Source organism: Pangasianodon hypophthalmus, chromosome 16 (assembly GCF_027358585.1).
Source record: "Pangasianodon hypophthalmus isolate fPanHyp1 chromosome 16, fPanHyp1.pri, whole genome shotgun sequence".
In the NCBI taxonomy this organism is placed as follows: Eukaryota; Metazoa; Chordata; class Actinopteri; order Siluriformes; family Pangasiidae; genus Pangasianodon; species Pangasianodon hypophthalmus.
Window position 1 is genome coordinate 4,278,028 of NC_069725.1, and position 20,444 is coordinate 4,298,471.

General features: G+C 37.6%; 1 protein-coding gene across 1 annotated transcript; it reads right to left on the reverse strand.

Annotated features, from left to right (window-relative positions):
- Positions 1 to 724: 724 nt before the first annotated feature.
- LOC113545659 (cilia- and flagella-associated protein 100-like) lies at positions 725 to 10,319 on the reverse strand. The gene is made up of 12 exons (XM_053240691.1): positions 9,099 to 10,319; positions 8,597 to 8,783; positions 8,191 to 8,255; positions 7,489 to 7,646; positions 7,225 to 7,305; positions 6,761 to 7,069; positions 5,603 to 5,660; positions 4,865 to 5,016; positions 3,934 to 4,069; positions 3,603 to 3,805; positions 2,281 to 2,386; positions 725 to 2,132 (listed from the first exon to the last, which is right to left on the reverse strand). The coding sequence occupies exons 1-12, from the start codon at positions 9,180 to 9,182 to the stop codon at positions 2,016 to 2,018; spliced, it is 1,656 nt and encodes a 551-aa protein (XP_053096666.1). The 5' UTR covers positions 9,183 to 10,319; the 3' UTR covers positions 725 to 2,015.
- Positions 10,320 to 20,444: the final 10,125 nt, after the last annotated feature.

Genomic DNA, 20,444 nt, shown 5'->3' on the forward strand with positions numbered 1-20,444 from the left:
TCTGCAGGTTTTATGCTAAACTAGATCAGTGTTTGGAGCTATCCCTGATTCCCTCTATCTTGACTAGATCCCCAGTCCCAGGTTAAGAGACGCAGCGCCAAAGCATGATGCTGCCAACACCATGCTTCACCATGGGTATGGTATTCTTTGGGTAATAAGCTGTCTTGTTTTTGTGCCAAATATATATACATCTATATAAATATAAATATACATCTTTAATAAATATATGTGCCCAATCACCACCATGCTGATATTTAAGATATTGCTTAATTGGCATCTTTCCTCAAATTGAGGCTTATTGGAAAGCCTAAGGATTTGAAGTTATTTTTTAAAATCTAGAACAGGTTAAGTTGACGTATGAGACTGAGAAGTTATGTATCTTCTGACACTGTGTTTCTCAGGGCACAGTCACACACACCATGGACAATTTGGAAATGCCAATCAGCACATCTTCAGACTGGAGAGGAAACCCTTAAAGCACAAGGAGAATATGTAAACTCCACACACACAGGGCAGAGGTGTGATTTGAACCCCCAACCCTGGAGGGGCAAGGCAACAGTGCTGACCACTAACCCACAGGGCCCCACAGGGCCCCACAGAATCAGTGAGGCAATGGCCTGTATATTTAAAATATATTCTCCCTTGTTATTTGTACAGAGCCATGACTAAAGCTGGTGCAATGTGGAAACTCTTTATTGGATTAACACATCAAAATAAGGTCCAAAAATAATATTTAATACTTTATTATAAAGCCAAAAAGAAATAATCAGGAAATAATGGAGAATATAGCTTAAAATCCTTCAAATGCCTCTTACAATGGACACTGTCACGCAGTTGATCCCTAAGGAGCAAAACTCCTTGAGAGGATGTGAGGAAGGAAGCTTGAGAGGAACCAGATTCAAAAGGGAATCCATCCTCTTCTGGGTGATACTGGATAGTGGGATTATAAGTCAATATATTAAGTCATCAGGCTATGCATGTGGAGCCATCTTCAGAAGCGGCGAGTGAATTTCAAGTGATTCTCAAGCAACTTCATCACATCAGTGGATTCTGTTGACCATGACACAAGGGTACAAACTCTTCTTCCACTGTCTGCCACAACACTTCTTAGAACCAAAGGCTCTCACTATTATTAAAGATTATTTACAGGGCTGTTTTTTCATAATGTAGGTTTGCCCAATGTGAAGCCATGCCATTGATGAGCCTAACTGGCAGACTTAGAGTTCTGAGTCCGCCCTGACCCAAGCTAATCAGACTCTTAGCCGCAAAAGCTCAGGCCGACCTCCAGGTGACACCCTTAGCTCAGACCCTTAAGCAGAACCCTCCTGTCAACTCAGGGCCCTAGCCCCCCTCTTGGTGCTTGACCGAGGAGCACAAAGACGGTATGACTGTGGCTGCGTCTGAGGACGAACCAGCAGCTGAGCCGTACTGCTCCACTCGATAGAGTCCAGAAAGTGGCCTGGAACAGCCTCTGTCAGCTCACTCCCACCTTGAAAGAATCCCAAGGGAGCCCATTAATGAAAGACAGGATGAAACCATAGCTGACTGGGCAGCAACTACATCAGATTATTTCATCCTGATGACTATATCACAAGGGTACCTGTGAACTCCAGGTCCACCATCGACCACTAAACTTCAGAAACTGAAAAAGTTGCTGCTCTGGCACAAGGTGTTTGGTCCTCCTTGGACAGAGGTGCGATCAGGAGAGTAGAACGAAAGGTAGAAAGGTGTTCTACTAAATGATTTTTCTTGTTCAGAAAAAGGATGCTGACCTCCATCCTATTCTAGCTCTGAAAGAACTGAAGGTGACCTCACAACACTCACCAGCAAGAACCGAGAGCTAGAATTCAGCCTTAGTGACTTCCGGCAGGTTTTTACAGGCCGCCACACACATATCCTGTCCTGGGTTTGGTTTAGAATTGGGGCGCTTCATTATTTCCTGATTTGCTAAGGATGATGGCATTAATAAAACAAGAAACTATTAAATGCTTATTTCTGGACCTTATAGTACAGTGTTACTCTTCGAAAAAGTAGCTTTCAAGGTCTTTCTCCTTCTTGGCGAGGTCGGCTTTCTCCTGTTCTCTGGGGACTTTCTTCTCTAGCCATGACCGCCACATTACTTTCTTTACCATCTGAAATAAAAAAGTGGCAGACTTTTAAAATCTCACTTTGCTTAATATTACAAGAGATACAAATTGTATCTGGGTGTGTGCAAAGGAAACACTCTCACTTTTGTTGTGGGTAGTTAGTGAGTGTAGTGTGTGATTAGTTAGAACTTACAGGTTTCTTAACTTCTGCCAGAGCCCGCTGTCGCATCACTTCAGCGCGCTGTCTCCACCTTTCCTGCTGAGCCAACTCCTTCAGCAGTTCTTCCTCTTTTTTAGCCCTGGGGCAATGGAGAGACAAAGAGTGAAACCACGCTTACAGCAACTTTTAAACTGGCTCTCAGCCATTACAGAGCTGTATGTGTGAAAGCTGATCTAGGATCCATTTTTCAATGCGATTTACATGGACAGGGTTAGAGCTTCTAGATTATTACAGAGGATGATGTTAGATTTCAGTCTCAGATCTGTAAAGGCTGTGTAAGGGTAACTGGGTGTGAGATTTTATGGATATAAAAGCAAACTTATTTATTCTTTGATATCTTAAAGGAATAGTTAGGCAAAAAATCTAATTGCAGGTGGGACATGTCTGCTGAAGCTCTATTCTTTTGTTTTGTACTAGAGCTATAGTATATTATATATACTACAGTATATTATATATAGTATATTTGTAGATTACATTAATTCTTATGCAGTTGCAGGCATACATTCAGCTCCAGGATTATTGATCTTATTAATCTCACACGGAAAATATGAGAGAAATCTAACCATTAACTGAAGTTAATTTATTTTAAGAAAAACAAAAAAAAAAACAGTCATTCATAATTATTGGCACACCCGCATTTAGTACTTTAGGCAACGTCCTTATGACAACATGCATCATAGTGTTAATAATTGAGAAATGGACTTTAAATTTAAGGTGTGTTAGGCATAATATACAGGAATATTTTTGTAGCTTTTTAGCTATATTAGCCTTGAAGCTCCAGTGTCAAATTAAAGAAGCAAACACTAGACATTAACCATGTCTTGGGTGATCAATTATATTAGTTGTGAGTGGGAAATTGTGTAAATTTGATTTTTTTTTCGCCTAGCAAAGAGTTTATTTGGTTGGTTTATGAGGCCCATCAATGCTGTACCATCCAGGTGCACCTCAAACTTTTCCCCCCACCATCAGTGGAAAGGAATGGGGTCTCCAGGTGACCATCTTGTAGTTATTCACTCTCATTTTGGGTTTTAAAAGGGTGATCATGAGTACCCAGTATATCCACTAAGACTAATTGGAGAATGGTCCCAAGAAACCAAAATAATATCAGGTCAGCTGTGGTCCAGCGCTGTTCTGTTTCTATTGATGGGGTTAAATGGGGTAGAGGGGGCTGAATTGTGCATAGCAACAGATGGGCTACATGTAAACTGCATCAATATGACATGTGTACCCAATTAACTGTGTTTGCATGACCTGTGTTTAAACAAGTGTGTGTTTGTTTTCCTGCATGTTCTAACCTGGCTAACTTCTCTCTGCGGTACTCCTTCATTATGGTTTTTAACTCCTCCTCCGGAAGTCTGTCGAACTTTTCCAGCAGGTCATACAAGTACATCTCGATGGTTCCGAGTAGCTGACATGAGGTCGCAGTGTCCTGTGAACATCCCATGCAGACACTGTACACCTCTTTTATCTTCTGGTGCAACTGCTTCAGGACTGCATTCTGAGTGGAAAGGAGACGAGAGTGAAAGACAGTGGACAAAAGGTGTTAAGCACTGCACTCTAGTGGTTTTAAATAAGTCCTATTTAAGTTAAGCTTTATGCACAAAATTCCACTCTTTGTGTGTGTACCTTTCTTTCAACACTGTCTTCGCTCATGTTGAAAAGTTTGACTTTTTCCTGTATTTCTGCTGCTTTCGCTTTGTTTGCGTTAATGCAGTTAGTGAGGTAGTCAATCTCCTTAGAAACCCGAGCAGCCTCCTTCTCCCTGCATGTACACAAACACCTCAGAGGTTAGAATATGCAGTCAGAGAGTCTACTGTAGATGTGTGCATCAGGACTGGGCTCCTGCAGGACCCAAAAAAAAAAAAAGTGGCAGGAGTAGGCAGTTTTTTTTTTTACTCTCATGTGGTCAGGCAGTCAGATATGAAGCTTGTGGGACAAAGAAAGACCACGTTCATTAATATGGTAGCGTGGTGTATGTGGTTCAGTGCTTGTGCAGCTTTACATGATCATTCAATCATTTTCAGTGAATCTTTGTCAGGTTAGCAGTTAAGATGAAGAAGTTAATCTGTAATTTATCCTTTCTGGGGCTACTTTTCAGAGCGAGGAGTTTGTGGTTATGCCTTACCAAACCTAAGTCAGTTTTCATCTGATCACACATGGATACCACAAAACCTCAGATAATCGCTTTTCACTGTACTGCTCCATTTAGATAAAACTATATAATAGTTTTATATAAACATTCTGTCATGTTTGTCTGATCCTAATTCTTTTATTTCTAGAATTTAAACCTTTTTATCAACTGCCCTTAGATTATGCATTATAGGTGAGTTTCAAGTCAACTTATTTTCCTGTTCTTTTGTCAGTAGGGGAAATGTTTCCGTTCTTGGTCATAGTATTTGCACACACACACACACACACACACACACACACATACACACACACACACACACACACACACACACACTACAGAAGCGGTGTGTAGAATTTAAGTTGAATAAACCTGCAGTATTCCTTTAATGTAATTCTAGTAAGAGGATTGATTGTTAGTGTCACTCACATGTACATGTGCTGTTTGCCCTCGCTTTCTTTGTACAATTCCAGAGACTGCTCAATGAAATCTAGGTCCTGAAACAGATTATTGGTCTCTTCCTCCATCTCTGCCATGATGTTCAGCAGCTGCTTAGGGTGTGTGAAATAGATCTGAGGTTTCTGCACATGCAGACACACAGACAGCCTTGTAAATGATCACAATCCTTTTTTTTAAACATGTATAACAATGCATAAGAAGTAGATATATATTCTGTAATTGACTAGAGCTGCAATCCGCAACACTAAACATTCCTAATTTGGACAATCAGAGTGTCCTATAGCCATACAGTAAAATCATCATCATCGTAAGATTCAAATTGTTTAAAAAAAAACTCCAGTACAGGGGTGTGGCCAGATCTATGTAAGATGTGTCATGTACACTTTACGTTGTTACAGCAAAAAACTACACCACAGTCTGGTTACAGGCCAGCTGTATCCGCTAGCTGCTAGCATTCACATTTATTCATGTTTTTTTTATTAATTCCCCTTTAACACGGTCAGTAATTCTTGCTAAACTGAAGATGGGGCTGTAAATAAACCTAACGAGTTATTAGCAGTAAATACGCTCATAATAAAATTGAAGTAAATTATATAAACACTCCGTGCATGTGCTCTGTGTTGAACAGCAGTGGAGATACTTAATGAATTTTTGTATAGTGAAATAGCCCTGATAAGATAAGATGAAGAAACATTGCTGGAATCAGACCTCATAGACCTCCAGGTTTCCCACAATCCCCTCGTCCTCATGCGGCATCTTCTCACTGCTGGGGCATCACAGATAGACAGCGTTATAAAGACAAGACATAGAAAATGAGTGTGCATCATCCTCATTATCATCTTCGTTGATATGTCATTACTGCATCAACAGTTTAAGGAGTAAATATGTTAGCTATATTGTTGAATTATGCTCCTTATTTTGTAACTTGCTTTGTTTTTTTCTTGATCAGACCTCACATAATATCCTCAAACGCTATTCAGTTAATTAACTAATGACCTCCTCATGTCCTGCCCTGTCCTGTTTGGCTCCACATGTGGACGACTGCAATTATTTGGGAAACGCTGTCTACCTGAGGTACAGTCTCCATGTCTCCTAAGTGTATTAAATTTCTTTCACTTTTGCATTACATTACCAAATACTGATTGCACTACACTTTATTTTTACTAGGACAACCAGCAGGCTGAACCAGCACGCTGAAATACTGTATAGGCTGTTCAGAAACATTAGACTAGCCGTGTGTGTTTCAGCAGTTTTCAGTCCCGTGTCCTGGGAGGACCTTATTCTTCAAGGTTTATTGATTACTCCACCATGATGTACTTTATCTGCTGGAGCATCAGAACATGACAGGCTGTACATTTTGCAGCACAGGTATCCCCACAGGAGTTGGACCGAGCAGAGCTGTTGGGTTTGGTGTGTGATTTCTTGGATCAGTTGTCACTTACGGTTTGCAACTTTCCATGGAGAAGAACTTGGAATGAGAATTCTGCTGAATTGGGGGAAGCACCAGACTACAGCCACTGCTTCGACCTGTGAATGATTAAGATCGTTTAGATCACTGAGCTTTCAGAAAATTTCCAAGAAGTGGCAGGTTATATTTAAGTCTGGACCTTAGGAAATTGTCAGAATTGTACTGTAGTACTTTAGTGTTCAGGAAAGCACTGAAGTTTAGACTGTTTGTAATCACAGCACACTTGTGTTGTTAGGATGCTTTCACACATGGCACAGACTCATTGTTATTATTAGTTATACTGCAATGGCAAAAAAATATTTTTTTATTCAACATGTCAAATCTCCCTATATTCTCTGCTATGAACAAATTCTCCAGCCATGTTCCACCCACTGTGCTGCCACGTCCCATAGAACTACATGTAAATTGTGTGCTGGCAGTCGAGAAAAAAATGCATAGTGTGAAAGCACCCGTAAATTGTAGTGTTTATGTAGTTTAAGTCTAGAATGTGGCACTCTCGGTACTGTCGGGGTGATGAGGTCAGGTGTGTGGACATACGCAGGTTCGCTTGTGTAGCTGGTTCCTTCTCTTCTGCAGCAGCCTTGATTTTCTCAGCTATCTGCTTCCTGGCTTCCTGCTGCTTCTGCCACTGAGGGGGTGAGAGCTTCCAGAGAAACTCCCGACACTTTTGATCGTAATTCAGCATTTCCTGGTACCTGACGATTTCCCTGGGGAGAGATTGCACTGTGCAGTTAAAAAGGCGCAGGTCTTTTGGGGTTGTATGTAAAAATTTGTTTTGTTTTTTTTCCCCCACTGAATATTGTTTTTCTCAACAGTTTTGAAGAACAGTCTGTGTAGTGTTTCTGTTCTATTAGCTGCTTACTTTTTAACTTTTACAATTTCATTATTGGTCCTCTGGATCTTTTCCCTTGTCTCCAGTATGGCTTTGCTCTCTTCTTCAGCCCTACAGCATGAAAGAAATGAATATTCAATGGATAAAAAAACAATCATAATAAACATTTATTCATTCATGATCTTCACAGAGCCTTTAATAAGCAGCTGAACCATAATACACAGTTACAACCCAATGATCTTAGCATATCACATCTTTACAGAATTCCAGTAGAACTAGAGCTCATATCCATACATTTTTAAAGCCAGCATCGTCTTCTTCTCTTCCTCCTCGACATACTTCGCAAACGCTTCGTCACTAAAGCGATGCTCTGCCTTTGCCATGTCTTCTTCATCAAAGGGCACATGCCCTTTCAGACCCTGAATTGTCTCTCGCCCCACTGCAATAGAGTACTGAAGAGAGAGAGAGAGAGAGAGAGAGAGCATGAGAGGACAAACAGATCAACACCAGTAAGGGGATTAGAAAATAGATGCTATGTTGTGTCAGTCAGTTGGTGAGTGTGTGAGAGGAGACTGAAATTTTGGAGCATGAACAGATGTATTTAGTCTGTTGTTTAAGCAAAAAAGCACAAACAGGACTGTGTCTAGAGCAGAAGTCATCAAATGGCGGACTGCAGTCCGGATGCAGACTCAGCAAAGTGTTTCAGCAGAACCGATCAACTTTTGGATAAACTGGCCTAGTTTTTTACTCTAGTTTTACTCTAGATGAATGTCTCCAGAACAGATTTAATCAATGAAAAATTTGATTAAGAATAACCTAAAAAGACTAAATTAGACTGTGTAAAGATTTCAGATCTAAAATGAAATAGTATAAATACGCTTCACATTCAACAAATATAATTTCAGACAAGGTACTGCTAATTAGTTAACATTTCAGGCACAAGTATAACACAACAGGTTAGTATTTTTTTCTACACAAGCCTACACGATCCCTCACCTTCAGTCGAGAAATCTCATGCTCCGTCTCGACGAAGTCTCTGACAGTCCCCATGTGGTAATAGTCTGGTAGGAAAACAAGACAAGAGACTGAAGGGAACATCTGAGATCTGAAACAGACTGACAATTAATCCTGAGTCTATTCATTATTTTCCTATTTGACTGGTTTCTTTGTTTTAATAGAAAACCTCAGTAACTCAGAAACAAGTAGCCCTATAAATAATGGACCTAAAGTGTTCTGTCAGGAATAGAAATCTCTATGGCTCTAATACAGAGACAAAATATTGTTGTACACATTTAAATGATGTTCATGAAATAAGTCTTTCAAAACAAGACTTTTCATTGAGTCACAAGCTCGTACTAAACACTTTCACGCCAGCCCAGCTTTAATTACTCCACTTGCTCACCCCATTCGAGTGGTTTGTGTGTCTTTGGGGGAGCGATGTAGGCTTCACCACCCCATATTCTCTCCTCCTCTTCCTTCTGCTCATCCTCCTCGATCTCCTGTAAATAGCGTGACACAATCGCACGCCTGCTCTCTCTGGGTTTAAGCCCCTTCTCATGCACTTTCAGAGTGCGCTGTCTTCTCCGCTCCTGAGATGAAACAGGTTGATGGAGACGTGTATACTCAGTTAAATGAAGGATTAAACATTTTTTTTCAGAGGTTTAGGGCTGTGTGATGTTCTGTGTTCTGTGGTTGGTAGATATGCTGCATAGCACTTAAATGTGCAGTTTGTGATGTCCAAAATGTTTCTAGGCCTATAATAATCTTATGATTTCTAAGAAAGGCTGTGATCTGCAGTGTTACCATGTACTGGGTCTGGCACATTTCTACAGTTTACTTAAAAAGAGATGCATGCTCTTTTAATGCCTGTATGTGTGTATGTGTGTGTGTGTGTGTATTGTAACCTGTCTCTTCTCTTCTTCTTCCTGGATCCCAAGCTCTGTAAGCTTCCTGGGCATCCTAAAGGGGTTGCTGCTTGAGGATGTCATTTTGCTGCTTCCTTTCTTTACTTCTGGATTTTAATCAAATTGACTGATGTTAGTTGAATGTTAAGACCCTCATCATTATCACATCAAAAAACAGCAGTGTATATTGTGCTACTAAATTCATCGCTCTGGATGTTCAAACTCTCTGAGAATAACTGATCAGTCTAATCTTCTATCTGAGTCAATTATAATTGAAATGCATTATTTATCATACAAAAGGCTGCTGTGCTCAGGTCATGTAACTGTGTTTAGCTCTTTGTATTATGTGCACAGCTTCACATCTGTCCAGTTGTAAAACATGTAGAACTTCTGTATTATGAATGCTTCAAGTGTACAAAGTAGTTTTCAGCTGCTTACAATCTGTTTTTAGGAAGGAAGAGTGAGAATAGCTGATCCGTCTGTCTTAGAAATGACTTTACATTACTCAGAGCGAAACTTCCCGGACAGCGCATGCGCAATGTCACTCCTGAGCGCTCGGAGTTTAGCGAGGCTCAACTTTATGCAAATAAGCGCCAACATCAGCCAATCAGGAGACTGCTTCATGGAGGGAAGCGTTTTAATTCGCTAATAATCTAATCCATGTAAACCTCACGTAAACGCCCACAAATGCGCGCGTGGGCACGTAGGGCGGCACAAATCATATTAAATCATATTAAATCGTATTTACAGACTGAATATTTTTCATTAAAAACTGTAAAAGAGTTCTGATTGATAAAGTTTTTTCTCTGTTTTGGCTCAAGTCTGTAAACATGGTTAAAAACCCGGAATAGCCTGGACACGAACATCTCAAAATGAAGGTTTATAAATGTTCATTAATTAATTCAAGTAATTAGTAATAATCTCAGCAAGAGAAACTGTAATAAATTGAATAAATAAGCATAAATCTTACCTGTGCTCATGTTCAGTATCTTCAGCGTCTGATTCTGTAACACAAATGAGTCCAAACGCTCTACAGCTTACGTCATAAAGGTCCCCAACCATCCAGGTGCCTTGTGACGTCATCTCTTAATGACGCACTCACTCACCTTTTCTGAACAATTTTTGAAGGCTTGAGTTTCTACATGAAACTGATCAGTGTTGACAATTCCCTGCAATACAGTATGTGTCTGAATGGTGAGGATTTTTACTGCATCATTCAACTGAGTGGTTCTTACATACATAATTATCTATGTATTATTATTATCTGTGTAATCTTACATAGATAATACTGATTTATAGTAGCACACTCCAACCAAGTGAATACTCATAAAAATATATAAAACATCCCCTAAGTATGTGCGTGTTTGTGTGTGCGCGTGTGTGTGTGTGTGTGTGTACAGTTCTGTGCAAAAGTCTTAGGCACATGCCAAGAAATGCTGTAAAGCAAAAGTAAAGATGCTTCCGAAAATAACTAAATTAAATGTTTCTACATTTAATAAAAAAAAATACAAAAAGCAGTATCAGTAATAAACTGAACAAAGTCCATATTTGGTGTGACAACCCTTTGCTTTAAAAAAAAAAAAAAGAGTAGTCTCAGGTACAATTTGTGTAGTTTTATAAGGAAATTAGCATGTAGATGTAGGTTTTGCTGAGCATCTTGGAGAATCTGCTCCATTTCTTCTGGAAACTCTGACTCTTGCACTTGCTTCTTTTCTTTTGTATGCAAAACCCAGCAGCCTTTATTATACTCTTTGCCTGAAAAGTTGCCTGTTACATAATATGTTGCTATTTTTCTGCAGCATTTCATTTTTTTGTTGGAAAAGTAATGTTTGGAAATCTAAAAAGTTTTAAACATTTTTAACATCTGTATCAAAATTTGTACAAAAAAAAAATAGGGTGCCTAAGATTTTGCACAGTACTGTGTGTTTGTGTGTGTGTGTGTGTGTGTGTGTATAGGGTGTCTGATAAGTCAGGGAATATGTTGATCTGAATATGTTGAGCAAAGACATTTTGTATAGAATATAAGCTCTAATTCATGCATTCAGTCCAACTACATTGTTAGAAACTCATTCATATTTGTGAAACATGGTTCCTTCCCTGTGTTATTCTGTATAGTCCTCTGTCCCATCATGCATTTTACAGCTTTGTGTCTCACCTGAAACCAGTAAGAGTTATTTAAAATGAACTGAGGTCTGTTAGAACAGTTAATGAAGCTGAACGAATAAACACATTAATTAAGTAAATGAATTGTAAATGAATCTTTTTTTAAACAGGTCGTGCAGTTCCAGATGTGTCCACTAGATGGAGGCACACAGCAGCATGACCTTGTACAAAAGAAGTAAAATATAGTGGAAGGAACATAACAGCAGATGGATGGATGTTAGATTGATGGAAATTGATTGATTGATTATTAAAAAACATGAATTACACCATTAAATGATGATGATGATGATGATAATAATAATAATAATAATAATAATAATAATAATAATGATAAGAAGAAGAAGAAGAAGAAGAAGAAGGAAAAAAAAAAGAAGAAAAGTGGAATGTGATATTAATACACATTTTATAAAGGGGAGAGGTTGCTTTTAAATTCACAAATTTCATTTTGATTTTGATTTGTTTATAACTCTTGCTCTTTTTTCCTTATTATTTTTTTCCCAATGCGCTTTTAACTATGAAAATGTTTCTATTTGAATAAATATCACAGGGCATTTTGGTCCATTTGGCACAGAGCCTGGTCTTTCTGAACAGTCGAACCTGTGAATTCATCTTTTGAAACTCTTTATTTAACCAAGTCTATGTCAATTTAACACTTGTGTGTGTGTGTGTGATAATTTAGCAATGTTTGGGGGAGGTTGAACATATATGTATATGTTATTTTTGGCTAAACAGCATGTTTAATGGATTTTTTGGGAAGATGCACTCATTCTGGAGAAAGAAATCAGTAAAAAAAAAACATGTATAATAAATGCAGCTAAAGAATATTTAATGTTTTGCAGAATATCAGCATACAAACTTAAACATGGTGAACGTTTAAGGCTGCTCTCACACTTTTGCCTCAACTGCAGGTTTTATAGGTAATTCTAGGAACTGCAAGGTGAGCAGAATGCGACCACCTTTAAAAAGCTAAGCGTGTACAAAGTGAAGGTTTTCTGAAAAAAAAAAAAAAAAACACTTAGAGAATTTAAGTGAGAAAAAAAACATGGAGGACAAAGTGACAGTGAAAATGAATCTAGTTGGTTGGCAAATATGAGGAGATGTTGAATTGAAAATATTTCATTACCAATACCTGAAAAAATAATAACTTGTCTATTTTTGGGACATTCACCCATATGCAATGTGACGTCCCACTTTAACTGTGGCTGCATACAGTCAGGTCACACAAGCAGCTCAAATTCTCTTGATTTACTAACTCCAAAGCAAGAGTTAAACCAATCCACTGTTTCATGATATTAAGAAATCAAATCTAGATAGAAAGTCAGACTACTTAGTGAGCTGATACAAACTAGAACTGGTAAGAGTGTTGCATGGGCCACTTTTTATTCATATCTGCACAAAAGTGGCTCCATTGGCTGATTTTTCTGAAAGTGTGAAAGCAAGCTAACTTTAATTGTGCTTGTTTTGAAGGAATAATACTATATATGCAAGCACTGTAATCACAAATCACGAATGTATATGATGCAGTGATTGTGTTACAATAATTACAGACTAGTCTTGCTTTAAAGAATCACAACACCCTGAGATTCCTTGGACATGTTTACAGTGTACACATGCAGTGAAACGCATGGTACACTCGGTTCTGCTCATCTGCTCACACTTTCACAAGCACAGGGGACTGCAGGGATGCAGGAAGAAGACATGTGACCCATTACACAAGCAGCTCAATATTTATGACGGCTGTGGAGATATCTATACAAAGACAACTGACAGATCAGGCCTTTGGGAAAGAGGTGTGTGTGTGTGTGTGTGTTTGAGAGAGAGAGAGAGAGCGTGAGGAGATGTTTTACCAAATTCGACGACTGACACCTGGATATATTCGATACCTGCAGGTGAGCAGCACAAAACACTGTTACACAATTAAATTTAAATGTACAGTACTGTGCAAAAGTCTTAGGCACATGCATAGAAATGCTGTAGAGCAAAGAAGATGCCTTCAAAAATAATGAAACTAAATGTTTCTACATTAAAAATAAATACTATAAAGAGCAGTGAACAGTAATAAATGAAACAAAGTCAATATTTGGTGTGATGATCCTTTGCTTTTTTTAAAAAAAACAGTAGTATCAGGTACAATTTGTGCAGTTTTATAAGGAAATTTTCAAAAATCTGGATTGATGTTTCATGCAATTCAAAATTTGCTCGTAAATCTGCTCACACATATCCACACAGCCACAGACACAAATATTACTGTTGTTAAATAATGTAGTGTAATGTAATGTATAATGTAGTTCATAATTTATGTACTGTATATCACTGTATATCACTCAAGTGCTTTACAATAGAATTTAAGACTTAATTCAAAATAAATTCTGAAATAAATATTAAGATAATCACCTGGAATTTTCTAAGCAAAATGTTAAGCAAAGAAATTATTTCAATACATTTTCTTTTTTTTGAAATGCAATGCTAATATCTGCCGAGTGTTAAAACAACAACAACAACAACAACAGAATTTCAATATAAAAGGTATACAGGTACATTGTGTAACTATGCTTAACTAAATATTAAAGTAAAATAAAATAAAATATTCAGAGTTAATTGAAACATTCTTTAATGCGATATAGTACTTTTGTGTATTTCATTATTGTGATTCTTTCCATTAGTTTAATGTCACATTCCTTTAATATCTCAATTATGATAATAAAGGTATTGTTTAGCTAAACGCATTTACACAATCTTCCACCAAATGTAGTGGATCACTTGACACATGTTTGGTGTCCATCATTTGCTTGATAACATTCTTTAATTAAAATTTTGGTATTAAATTTAACAATAAAGTTAAAAACACTACTTGCGCCTTCGGTCTGCATTTTCTAGCCCTGACTTTTAAAGGCAAGAAGCATCAATAATCTAGACTCAAGAAATTTCTGGCAACCTCTGAGACTACACGAACTGCACGCAGGTGATTTTAATAATCTGAATTTGGGAGACAAGCAGCTGCGTAACTCAACTCTGAATACGAGGAACTTTCCCTGCGTAAATATTTACATAACCTTTGGACTTAAGTTGCCAAATCTGAACACGACCCCCAGTGTTTAAGATGCGCTGCAATCTGTAAAAATAAAAACAGTCACAGTGTAAATGAGTTTAACTGTAACATTATGAAACATTATGATTACAAACAGTAAACATTATTGAACCAGAAAGCTGGACGTTATGCAGATAATTATATAATTTTACTTCAAGCTTAAGTATGTAAACATGGAATGACATGGGATTTTACAAACTTATATATTTCAAGTATATGAAGATTTAAGAATGGATTTATGGAAATTCTGGGTGAGACAGACTTCCATTAGTTGTGAGCTAAACCTAAATAAGCAAACCTCAGAAATCCAGCTATTTGGGGTGAAGATTCTCTGGGAAATTGGGGTAAATTTTGAAGTGATTCCTGGACATTGCCTTATAATTCCAGCTGCTTCTCATTTTACCTAATTTACATAAAATCTCTATTTGTGAGATGTACGTTTTTGAGAAAAAAAAATCTCAAAAAAAAAAAAAAAATCTCAAAACCATAACCTGTAAAAAAAAAAAAAAAAAAAAAAAAAAAAGTAAATTTATTAAGTACACCCAGGGGTGGATTTAGTGATTTGGGGCCCTATGCAAAATAAAGGAGTGGGGCCCTATTCAGTGTTTTGACATCAATATTTAAATTTTCAGCATAAATTATTTAGCATTAATAATTAAAAATATATAAAATATATAAAATTTGCATTTTTAGGCGGCTCTTGGCTTCTGGGGGCCCAAAGCGGTTGCTTATCTTTGCCTAGTGCTAAGTCCGCCACCTGAGTACACCACAGGAAGAAAGATTAATTTAATGCGACATGTATATTATTCAAATATATGAAATTCATATTCAAATACTTGTCAGCTCCCAAGCTCCACAGAGGATAAATGCATGTTTTTTGGTGATAAAAAAATCACACTATTAAGCCTTTTGACTCTCACCCTTTGGTCCAGCAGACTCAGGCAGCACGGAGCAGACGGGAGAACGAGGGCTCTGTGGTGGCATGTTTCGCCGTGCTGCTCGGCCTTATGGGTACTGGGATGTCAGGCTACAGTTCCCGTCAGCTCACTTTACACTCCAAACTATCACCACATCTGCTGCACTGAAGAAGAGGAAGAGCTAAAGAAGGTAGAGCTTCGTCATCAGTGTTAAACAGTAATTACGCTGTGCCTCAATACATACTGAGTTATTTCATGTATGTTAAATCAAAAGAAAAAACCATATTAAACCTTTTTAAGGTTTCTGTGTCATGTTAAAATGAATAATCTTGTCTTTTCACCTAATAGTACTCAGCCAAGCTCTCCTTAAATAGACAATCCTCTAAGCAATCTTGTAAAGATTTAATCTGTGTGTAATCTGTTCTACGAAAAACGTATGCACATATACAGCATTCATATTTTCCAATGTACAATTTGTGTATAAATATGTGTGTTCATTTGTTAATTGTCCATGACAGTTAATTGTCCATGACAGTTCTTATTTATTTAACCTAGCATTTAGCGACTAGTGTTTTTATCAAAGGAGTAGATCTGGGGGACTCGTGGATGTTGAGTTTTATCTCCACACAGTGACTGTGAGTGTACCTAACCACTTTCCTTCTCCTTCTGCCGAGCTACACTCCTGAGCTGCCGGTGATCCAGACCTCCCCCCCTTCACTCTGGACCTGTCCACTGGCAATGCTTCATACTGCCACGAAAACGCTTCAGCTGTTTTCCATGGACTACACCAACACACATTGTGCTCACACACACGCACACTACAGTGTAAACCCATATGAGGATGGGTTCTCTGTTGAGCCTGGTTCCTCTCAAGGTTTCTTCCTATCACCATCTCAGGGAGTTTTTCCTTGCCACCGTCGCCCTGCTTGCTCATCAGAGACGGCACACACACACACTTCACTTTACTTTTGTTTGTGTAAAGCTGCTTTGAGACAATGACCTTTGTAAAAAGCGCTATACAAATAAAAATGAATTGAATTGAATGTGTGTTCATTTGTTAATTGTCCATGACAGTTGTAAACAAAGTGTTTTATTCCCCTTATACCACAGCAACCTGCCAATGCTAAACATTTTTTATACTGAACAAACCTGTAGTATGAGCCGTATACATTTAACATCTAAAAACATCTGTTTTTCTTTGTTAAATAACAACTCATTTTTAATCCTTCTTATAAACGTATAAATCTTGGATTACATGGATTGATCAACACCTCCTGACCAACCAGATTTGAGAATTTGACACTGTTGTGCTATAATTATTTGTTAAATCAGTAGATAACCGCATCAATAAGGACACCGAAAGTGCTCTCGTGATGGATCCAAGACTGCTGAGTCATACGCTAAAGATACACGTGACTCGGCATTAAGCAGGAAAAACATGATAATCCTCTCCTCCTTGGGTGATTAGCGCATGGCATCAACCGTAGCATCAGCGTCAGGTCAAAACCCTGGGAATAGAAGCAAGTGTGAGGAAGAGGAGCAGATTACACTCTGAGCACGTCTCAGAAATTAGGACAAGATCTTATCATGGGATCAGACTTTTAAATAGACATTCCAGGGACATGAAGGCCACACTTCTCAGTACTGTGGTCACCAGAGGGTCAAGAGCTTCAGTCACGTGTGTGAGCTTACTCTAGAGGGTTTGGTTTGTTAAGGGATTTTTTTTAATTTTTTTTATTTGAAGTTGTCAAATTTATCATTTTAGAGTTGCACCACAGGCTGAGATTTCTTTATTTTTTTAAACTCTGAATAACTTATCTGCTGAAATACTAAATAAATGACTTCTCTGCAATTTTCGACTCTAATTATTGTATTGTGATGATGATGATGATGATGATGATATGTGAACGGTGTATTTAATAAAAAAGAAGAGAAAACAAAGATTCATGCAAAGTCTTATACATCAAAAACATTTGCATCCTTGTCATTCTTTCCCTCACCTTTTACTATCACACACACACACACACACACAAACACACACACACACACTGAATGATGCTTGATCATGTTTTAAGCAGCAGGGGGAGCCACTATAAAATACCCATTATAATGAACTATTGTTAACGGACACAGCACTCATGTTACACCAATATAATCTGTTGGAGCCAAAGTGTGTGTGTGTGTGTGTGTGTGTGTGTGTGTGTGTTCACTCTCCTAGATGGTCACTTACGGTCTATAGCCCATTGTTGACAGAGTGACCCAGTTCACTAAGCTGTGCAAATCCAAACCAGTCTGAACACACACCCCACACACACACACACACACACACACACACACACACACACACACATACATCTTCCTACACACAATTACATATAACATGTATGTAAAAAAAATGTTCCTATGAACATAACGAAAGCAGTGTTACATTACATGCCCACTCAAACCACAGATCACTCAGATGGACCGTCCACATTAAATGAAATTTCATGAAAGGTGATACGCCGATGTCCTCTGAGTGAACATTATCTATCTTACAGCATTTGTTTGGTGTGTGTTATCTGTGTGTGTGTGTGAGTGAGAGAGAGAGAGAGAGAGAGAGAGGCTCTGTCAGGATGAGTCAGCTCTACTGAGATCTCACTGGCTGATTTTGCTGCTCAGAGTGTAGAGAGAGAAGAAATCTCTCTTTTTTTAATGATTAACACTTAAGGAATAAAACATGAGGCTGTTATAGGAAAACAATCAGCGATGGAATGGTTTGATGCGGCCTGACACAAAGTGGATCTAAGTGTTTTATTCTGCAGAAAGTTGCCAACAATTGCAATTTTTTCATTGTATAATGAACATCCGTGAGACAAGTTAGTTCCTGTTATCACTTACGTTATAGATTTAATCGTTATCGTCATTCCCTCACTATCCTTTTTTCTCTCTCTTGATGATAATAAAAAAACACAGCTTGTCATATTATTAAGAAACTCCAAAAGTGTCCCGAAGACTTTCTACTGGCAGAAAACTTACTGTTCCAAAGTACTGACACTGGAGACTCCTTACAGAAAACGAAACCAGATCAATGAGTATAAGTTTGTTTGATATAACAGCATATACTTTAATCCATTTTATTATTAGGCTTTGATTATGTAGAGTGTCCATCATACAATTCCCTGTGAATGAGCTGTTACTATAGAAACGATAACATATTCGATGGATCACATCAATATAAACCTAACATATGAATTACAACCGGAACCACTGTCAGATCTGCTGTTATAGAAAAATAATCAACACTTGCTGTGAGAATTCAATAGTGCTCTGGTATAATTCATACTAAATGACTCATCTATAATTTTATTATATTAATTAATAAGAACTCTTGACATGATCAGCCAAAGATGTTTCTAAACAGTTTCAGGGACCCATTTCTCCCGAGATGTTCTCTCTCTAAGTGAAACTGGTGGTCTGGTGAACTCGGGTGTGTGCTGCTTCATGTGTGAATGCTCTCAGGGTACAAGCTTGAATGTGTTATGTTACATCGTGTTTCAGGTTTTTACAATGACAGGAAAGGGGATGTTGGGATCTGTGGATGAAACAGAATGGATTCTCAATACATCAAACCAGAGACATTATGAGCAGAAACAGGCTACTGCTTGAAAAACAAATGGACAGTGTGTAACACTCAGCATGGTGGGTGTATCACGCAAGTATCCCCTTAGTAAAAAGAGCCAGTATTTAACTTATTGGTAAAGATGTTAGTGAAAAAGCCTGGCTTATCAGATTCTTACACGGATGTATGTGCAGACAGAGAGGCACTTTGCTTCGTTTGTAATTAAGAAACAAAAAATTAAACAAAAATGAAACCTTAGCAAGTAAAAATGTCTTGAATATAGGGAAATTCAACTAATATTTCTCTTAATTAGATTACTTTCTAAAAAATATTAGATTATTAAGCCTATTTCTAGATATGCTCAAACTTGGAATGGTTTAGTTCTATTGGTAGATAATTTTTCTTATTACAAGCTTTTATTTTTTTTTTTAGAAAGAATTAAAATGATCTGCCAGACAATGTTAAGCTTGAAAGGAGTAAATATGTCTAGAAAAAAGATTAACGGTCTTAAATTTGTTATATCATAATCTCATAATTAGACAATGTTTCCTTTATTCAAGCAATGTAGTCATAGGACATGCCACTGATTGTCTCTTTAATCCACTACCGAGTAATACCAAGACTAATATCCCAGTGCCAATACTTTTAAAGCTCTTCTTGTGTGTATATATAAATGGAAGATCTACAATTAATACAATATACAAGCATAGATGATATTGTATCCATGCTTGTATATCTGACTCTGTGTGTGTGTGTGTGTGTGTGTGTGTGTGTGTAGGAAATGGACTGGCAGGCGGAAGGAGATGGCAGAAGCAGCATCAGTTCCTTATACTGCATATCAATATTACCTCCTACAAAATTCTGCATATAGTATCGATATTCTTATATTAGGATCACTCTAAAAAAAAATTCACCATCAGAAGTATTGAAATTCCAGCATGAATCGGTCCATCCCCTTTACCTGTAGGTGTAGTGGCCTGGGAAACTTGAAAAAGTCTGTATTTTTTCATAGCATTGGAGCCAAAGTCCAGATGTTACTAACACTGTTTTTGTCAGATTTCAGCCATTTCAAAGCTGGAGTTGAGAAATCATGATGTTGATTCATTTCTGATATGAGTCTCTACCCATTCAAGTACATATGATACTCGACTTGATATAATAATAATAATAATAATAATAATAATAATAATAATAATAATAATCCATGACAGGGTGGTGTGATGTGGAGTTACTGTATCTACCTTGAAGTGGATTATTTTGCCATAACAACACACTGTGAAGTTTTTTATTCTTCTTATAACATAGCAATTTGCCAGTGATAATTGACGACATTAAATAATTAATGAATGAAACCTCATGCTTTCTATTTATAGTTACACTAATTTTGTGAAACATCCATGAGACAAGTTAGTTCCTGTTGTCACTTAATGTATAACAGCTGTAAACAGTTTTTTCCTTCCTAGAGAATCGTTTTCTCTCTCTTGAAGTTAATATGACAAAAAAAATAAAAAAATTAAAAATCACAGTTTGTTATGTTACCATTTTAAACAACCCTGTCTATAGTGAAGTCGAGTCCA

What these genes read in the sequence shown, in the direction of transcription:
- LOC113545659 (XM_053240691.1), bottom strand. Translation starts at nt 9,182, where the DNA reads ATGACATCCTCAAGCAGCAACCCCTTTAGGATGCCCAGGAAGCTTACA. An exon ending in GAAACCTGGAGGTCTATGAG is followed by an intron (nt 5,017 to 5,602) that starts GTCTGATTCCAG and finishes CTGCATGTGCAG; the next exon opens with AAACCTCAGATCTATTTCAC. An exon ending in AAGACAGTGTTGAAAGAAAG is followed by an intron (nt 3,806 to 3,933) that starts GTACACACACAA and finishes CTTTCCACTCAG; the next exon opens with AATGCAGTCCTGAAGCAGTT.